Raw genomic sequence first — 7,444 nt, 5'->3', positions numbered from 1 at the left:
TGTTAGCAAGATAAGCACGGGCTTTAGAAACTATTTACTTAAATTATGATTAGTCGTATTATATAAAAGAACAAAACAACATCCATTCACATTTTGTACGTGATATTCTTCAAACAAATTAAGCATGCAAGGCTACAATTATGAGATATACATAATACAGAAATTTGTAAGAACCTTGGAGGTATAACTCTCATCCCAGTAAGTGAAAGGTATATCTCCAAATATGCCAGATCTGGAGAGTTCCTCAGTGAACTCTTTCACATGGAAAGCCTATAGAAATGGATCGAGGATTAATTAAGATCATGACTCTAAAGTGAACACGTAAGAAAATATGAAATAGAGATTCATCACCTTAGGGTTATTGGCTTGTTGTAGGTAGGGGTATCCTACAACAAGCCCCAACAAGGCCTGCTGGTATTTTGGTACCGATGAGCTCATCTGGCCATGATATATTAATATCTTCCCTCGATGTGGATACAGGTCAAGCGATCAAGTACGAGTAACAACTATAATATAATACAGTACTAAACTTGTTTTTGCGGGTTGATATGATGAAGTGATCTACGTACTTTCATGTGGGAGTGGTTATGGAAACACGTACAACTAATTAAGGAGAATAGCAAACCAAAAGTTAAAGAAAAGCATGCGAAGCGAAACGTATATAAATTTTGCAACGTCGGGGGAATTAGAATTGAAAAAGCTAGCAAAAACAAACTGATCCAAAGTTAAAATGAGGCAAATTAAGTCAATCTAATTATTGTGGACTCACTCTCCGGGATCCAGATACAACTCAGGAACATGCTTCTCCATCAACTTCATACGATGATCATCTGAATCACTTTCACTTTAACTTTCACTATCACTATCACTCAGATCATACAATCTCTCAAGATCAGATTCGCTGCATCTGCTCATTTCTTCTTCTGGCGGCGAGCACTCGTTATTGCTCTCTTCTTCTGGCGGCAACTCATCATCTGTAGATGAATGGACGTGTCTCTCCTGAAACACAGATTTATATTCTTCTGGCATGCACTCATCGCGAATAAACATGAGAAGGTTATCTGGAATATTTGCTGCCCCGTATCTTAATTGATCAATCAACTTCATTATATTTGGGTTACTGATTGTCTCGCTGACACTGTAACCTCTTCCGTGCAATTCCTCTAGAAATGAAATCACATCATGTAAGGGTTTGTTCTCCAGATATCCTTGGATAAGATCGTTGAAAATCAGAATATCCGGCTCGCAGCCTCTCTTTTCCATTTCATCAAACAACCGTTTTGCATCTTTGAGAAGACCCCGCCTACAAAAACCACGAATCATCACTCCATATGTCTTGACGGTAGGCGGTGGCAATCCTCTTTCAAACAACAGATCCTGGAAAAGAAGTCTGGAAACATCAAACTTGCCGATGCTGCTTGCAAAATCAATGATCATACCGTGCACATCAGCATGTGGGTGCAAAGTAAGAAAGTCCACCACTTCATAGTTTCTATGTCGACAATGGTCTAACGACTTGCGTTTGGATAGATAAAACAGTTCTGCTGCTGGCTGCTGCTTGTCAAAAGGGGGGGATTTAGACTGTAAAATGACCCTAGCCGTAAAATCTGCATACCTTTGGGATCGGGCAGTATTGTTGATGAAGAAGTCGCAGTTGGTAGTTTCAACTTTTACTGAGTACATATTCATAGCCTCATCTACCATTCCGTACTTGCTATTCCCTGCCAGTAACTTGTTTCTTTTAAAGTAAGCCCCCTTCACCGACCTGTCAAAACATAGATAGCAACAAAACGATGTGTTACGTTTGACCCCTCAAGCTAGATGCTTATCAAAAGCTGTATGTAATTTCTATCTAGTAAAACTAAAGCAACAAGTGAATCTATCATACCTCGTTAATAAGTCAGTATCGATGTCAAACCCGCAGTTTCTCATGATGATTAATGCATCAAATGTACACTGCTTACCTTGTTTTTGACTTGCATCATCTAATATGTCAAAGGTTTCTGCAGTCGGATACATACGTGCATCCCTAACTTTTCTTAGCATCCTAGAGACGTCACCCCAACGACCTGACATACAAAGAGCATAAATCAAAGAGTTGATGGTGGTGACACGTGACCAAGAGCCCAATTCTTTAAAGAGCTTGAAAGCATCATCTATCATTGTTACATCTTGGCATAAACCATCAATGATTGTGTCATATGTGTCAGCAACAGTGAGAACTGTACGAATCTCATCATAACTAGGCTTCAATTTAGGTGATTCCCCATTACGCATAAGCCTAAGCAAACCAATAGCTGTAAAGTGATTCCCGATTTTGCAAAGACCTTTAATCATAGCGTTGTATGTGTAAAGATCAAATTGGTCGTTATTGATGCGGAACAACTTTTTGAATAACGTCTCTGCATCATGTGTCCTGTGGTTCGTGACGAACCAGTTTAAGAGTGTATTATAACTAGAAATATCGGGTTCAATACCAAGCTTGAAACAATAACCCAAGACGGCAAAACCTTGTCGGATTTCATTCATGCCAGAATAAGACTGGATGGCAAATTTAGCAGTGCACTCGTCAACAGGAACACCAATGGCACACATTTGTTTAAAAAGTTGGACTGAATGAGGATAGTGTTCCATGTGGAAGACGTCATCCAACAGTTGATTAAACTTACAAACACAGGGCAAAGGTCGGGTTTGTGTCAATCCATTAAACTTGTTCAAGACGTCATCCACTTTCATATCCTTTAAACCTGGAATGACATACTCTACCGTATCACCGCAATCTAAACAACTACTGCGTGAGTGGAGCGATTTATGACCTAAGTGCTGGACATTAGACCAAGGTGCTAAAAGACTACTACCTGCTGCTTTGAATCCTTTGATTAAATGATGATCAAACCTACAGAGAATCACTGCCATCCCTGCGATTAACTAAGCTTTGTTGATTTTGTGTTTGTGTTTGCACTGACTTAATTTGCCGTCTAATCTCCAACCTATCTATGATAAAATAAAATTATTTATATAGAGTTGAATTTCTTCAGCGTGTTCAGTCGATCCATCTTCTGTCCGAGCCCATACTGCAGCCCAGCAGCTTTTTTTTTTTTTTTATCTTTCTTAGGTTTTGTGTTAATGAAATGCATTTTTGTCCAAAACATATGCAATTTTAGTCAAAAGTAAACCATCTGTTTGTTTTTCTCGTTAACGAGGTCATGTGCTTCTTACGCGATGGGCAATATCGTCATTTTCATATAAATAAATATAAATAATAATTAATAGACATAAATATTCAATCCATCCCTTATTTCTTCCACTTTCATCAAACAAAAAACAATGTAGATATGTTATAACTAAAATGAAGGCCCGTGCTTGAACTTTTCCTTTGTCAACGCTATGTGTACGAACATGGTTTCATCACAAACACAAATATAAAACATTAATGGACAAAACTATTAAATCAAACCTTTAAGGAACTTTTAACCAAATCAAAGAACAAATCCTGATTTAAGGCAACCCAAATCAAAGGAAGAAAAATCATGAACAACCAATAAAACTATGCTTAGAATCACATCCACGTGTTTTGTGCGAATCAGTGCTTCGATAATAGGACGACAAATCAGGCGAAGTATCCTGTGTACGACGAAAGAAATCGATAAACCAATAAACATGGCAGTCATGAAACCTATTTGATATCGTAACTATACGTGAGCTGATCACTACAGAAATAAGAACCTGGATAGACATACCATATGTTATCACCGCAATCTAAACAACTACTGCACGAGTGGAGTGATTTATGACCTAACTGCTTGCAAATAGACCAAGGTGCTAAAAGGCTACTACCTGCCGCTTTGAATCCTTTGATTAAATGATGATCAAACCTACTGAGAATCATTGCCATCGATCTCTCGATCACAAATTTCTTTGGAGCTTCTTGATTAATTATTAAACTTTGTTCGTCTTTGTGTCTGCACTTACTTTGCCGTCTCTCACAATAGTAGCGTCTTTAGTTGTAGTACTCCTTTTCTGTTTTATTAAACTCGAACCGAGTGTGGGGTCTTTGGTCCTAATCAACCAAACTCATATTTGATTAGCTGGATTGGTATCAGATGTATGGAGTTGGGCCACTAAAACATATATGCATGTTTGGGCCATTAAAACGTGTTTCTAGACCATCATCATCTTTTACCAAACATTAAACATGCCCAAACTGAGAAAATCCTGAATCGAAACATAAAACAAATCGGTACTTGAAGAAACTTGGATTAAGAATCACTGTAGCACTCACATCTATGTCACATCGTCTCAAAAAGCTTGCGAACCTGGGGATGGCAAACTTGGATTGGTCTGGAGTGGCCAAACCCGGGTTTCCAAAATCCGGATTTACGTGTTTCGTTAAGAAAAGTTGCAGTGTCGTCTCTGAGGAATTATGAATCTCGGCTGAGGAAAAAAAAAGACCCGGAGAATAGGTGCAACAATTATAAATATATAAACTAAGATATAAAAACGATGATAAATATTATAGCAAATTAGTACGTGAGCTTTTTTTGGTAAGTATTATTATTAATTTTTGTATAATTGTTAAAATATGTAACGAGCTTAGTTAATAACATATATTTTTTTATATATATACATAGAAGAAAAATAAAAAAGTCGAGCCCTTTTAAAAATCAGACCTCGGCCGGTCGTCTACTTCGTCCTATGCTTAAGCCACCCTTGAAAATTTGAGCAAAAACTGTTTGATAAATCACTCGTCATATATGCACGTTTCAAAAAAAGATATCTAAATTACCGCTGGTCACGTATAACTATTTTGTCATAGTTAGATTGTCATGGGTCTAACAACTTTGACCAAATAACAAAATTCACATGCCTTACGGCATGGGTGGAGACAAGAGACACGTCCGTTTTATCATTGCAATACTTTGAAATTGTTTTCTTTATTTGGGCCGTGGATCACTAACCAGCCCAACTCCCTTACTTTCTTTTATTTGGAATGAGGAAGCCACACAAGGAATGGCCCATCTTTAATTCTTGTTTGGCTTGGTCTTTTGTCGGAGCCTATCATTAATTTTCGAGGGATATGAATAGTATATTATTCGGCTGCTATTATTTTTCGTGGGGAGATCTTCTGGCAGAAACATATTCGATACACATATATTTGGCTGCTCATTATTATCAGGCAGGAGAGAATTACGGACGAACGACACGGCGTCGGCAGCAAGGGCTTCGCCCGTACCGTATCAAAGCGTCACCATCTCTTGTATCGCGGCCCATCAAAATCTATACAATTACTATATGCGTCCCTTGACAACCAGTTTAGAACGGATGAGGGCAACGCCCGTACCGTATCCACCCGAAGACAAAACCTGATTCTTGCCGGAAAAGTCATCGAAGATGTCACCGGAGGTGATGGCGGTGGTTGTCTCGATGGATAAGAAGGAAGGAGGAGGAGGTGTGGCGGTCCCCGGAGAAGAAGGTGGTGGTTGGAGGCAGTCTCGCCGGAAAAGAAGGAAGAAGGAGGAAGAACCTTGTACTCTTGTACTTTTTTTTATGCTTGTGCTATAAATAACCCACCATATATATATATATATATATAACATGTACATTGTCGTTGCTTCATATACATACTTGAGTTTTCTAAATCACATTATTATTATTCGGTGTTAATTAATTTTTGTTATAAATAATTGCATGCAGATGACACTGCTCCAAAATTGACCAAGAAGGAGAAGAAGATAAAAAATGAGGAATTGAAGGTTTTTGTAAATCACTAATATGAGAGAAAACCAGGATAGACGGAAAGTTCTTAACTAGTTACTTTTTGTGATACTGAAAACGTACAGAGGTAGTCCCTATTTAAACTAATAAGAAATAACCAACTACACTAGAAAGTAGGCACATAACTTCCACTACCTCCTGACTTATTCAACACATTAAACAAAAGCATTAAACTAATAAAATAGATGCTAGATAACAGAGATCCTCATGAGTACGTGTGTAGATTTATTCCACCATTCTCTCTTCAGCCACTTTTCATGGAGGAGGTTGGAGTAATTTCATCACCCCCCCCCCCCTTACTTCAATCTCCTTTACACTGAGCATGTCACAAAAACGAACAATTTTTTCTCTCCCCAGTGCCTTAGTTAGTACATCTGCTAGCTGAATGTCGGTACTGCAATATTCCAAACTGATTTGCATTTGAGTTACCATGTCACGAACAAAATGATGCCTTAACTCGATATGTTTCGAACGACTGTGCATAATCGGATTTTTAGACAAGTTGATGGCTGATCGATTGTCACAGTAAATAGTAGTAGGAGACTCTTGCATCAAACCTAAATCACCAAGAACACGCCTTAACCAAATTGCTTGACACGCAGCTGCAGTAGAGGCTATATATTCTGCTTCTGAACTTGACAATGCCACTGTATTTTGTTTCTTTGAACTCCAAGTGATAGCACCACTACCCAAGGTAAAAGTATTGCCAGAAATGCTTTTTCTATCATCAGGTGAGCTCGCCCAATCGCTATCAGTGTAACCAGTGAGCTTAATATCCACCCCCCGTTCATACCAAAGACCAAAGTTGATAGTGCTAGACACGTATCTTAGAAAACGTTTTGCGGCTCCAAAATGCAATTTTGAGGGTCGGTGCATAAACCTGGAAATTAGACTAACCGAGTAAGCCAGATCGGGTCGAGTATGAGTGAGATAGATAAGGCCGCCCACTAGACTTCTAAACTGCACCTCATCTGTTTTATCGGCCATATCATTGACTTGTAACTTCTCGTTTACATTCATGGGTGTATTTTCGATCTTACATCCATTCATGCCAAACTTTAAGATAAGATTTTTGGCATATTTTTCTTGTGACAAAAATACACCTCCTTTATTTTGTCTGACTTCCAAGCCCAAAAACAGTTTCAACAAACCCAGATCAAACATTTCAAACTCACTTTGCATTCTTTCTTTGAACTCTTGTAGCAAGATAGATGAAGAACTAGTGTAGATGATGTCATCTACATACAGACACACATAAATGAATTCACCTTCTTGTTGTTTCACATAAAGTGTCGGCTCATTCTGACTTCTTATATACCCATTCTGAATGAAGTAGCCATCAATTCGTGAATACCAAGCGCGTGGTGCTTGCTTTAAACCATACAACGCCTTTTTCAACCGGTACACCTTGTCTTCATGACCCGGTTTCTCAAATCCTTCGGGTTGTTCGACATATATCTCTTCAGTCAACTCTCCATTTAAAAATGCGGTTTTTACATCCAGTTGATGCAGCTCCCATCCTCGTTGAGCCGCCACAGATATCACCACACGTATGGTTTCAAATCAAGCAACCGGTGCGAAGGTCTCTTGGTAGTCAATCCCTTCATGTTGAGAATACCCTTTAACGACCAACCTTGCCTTATGCCTTGCAATTTTTCCATCAACACCA

At 38.6% G+C, this 7,444-nt stretch overlaps 1 protein-coding gene across 1 annotated transcript; it reads right to left on the bottom strand.

Moving 5' to 3' along the window:
• Positions 1-970: 970 nt before the first annotated feature.
• Positions 971-2,916, bottom strand: LOC122601832 (pentatricopeptide repeat-containing protein At1g62910-like). The gene is made up of 3 exons (XM_043774567.1): positions 1,889-2,916; positions 1,049-1,765; positions 971-974 (listed from the first exon to the last, which is right to left on the bottom strand). The coding sequence occupies exons 1-3, from the start codon at positions 2,914-2,916 to the stop codon at positions 971-973; spliced, it is 1,749 nt and encodes a 582-aa protein (XP_043630502.1).
• Positions 2,917-7,444: the final 4,528 nt, after the last annotated feature.

This window comes from Erigeron canadensis, chromosome 5 (assembly GCF_010389155.1).
Source record: "Erigeron canadensis isolate Cc75 chromosome 5, C_canadensis_v1, whole genome shotgun sequence".
Classification (NCBI taxonomy): Eukaryota; Viridiplantae; Streptophyta; class Magnoliopsida; order Asterales; family Asteraceae; genus Erigeron; species Erigeron canadensis.
The sequence above is the reverse complement of the archived record's forward strand: the minus strand, read 5'-3'. Positions and strand labels throughout refer to the sequence as shown.

Excerpts from the sequence above, each read along its gene's own strand:
- LOC122601832 (XM_043774567.1), bottom strand. The coding sequence starts at position 2,916 with ATGGCAGTGATTCTCTGTAGGTTTGATCATCATTTAATCAAAGGATTC. Across the intron at positions 1,766-1,888 it reads GATACTGACTTATTAACGAG|GTCGGTGAAGGGGGCTTACT; the intron begins GTATGATAGATT and ends ATGTTTTGACAG.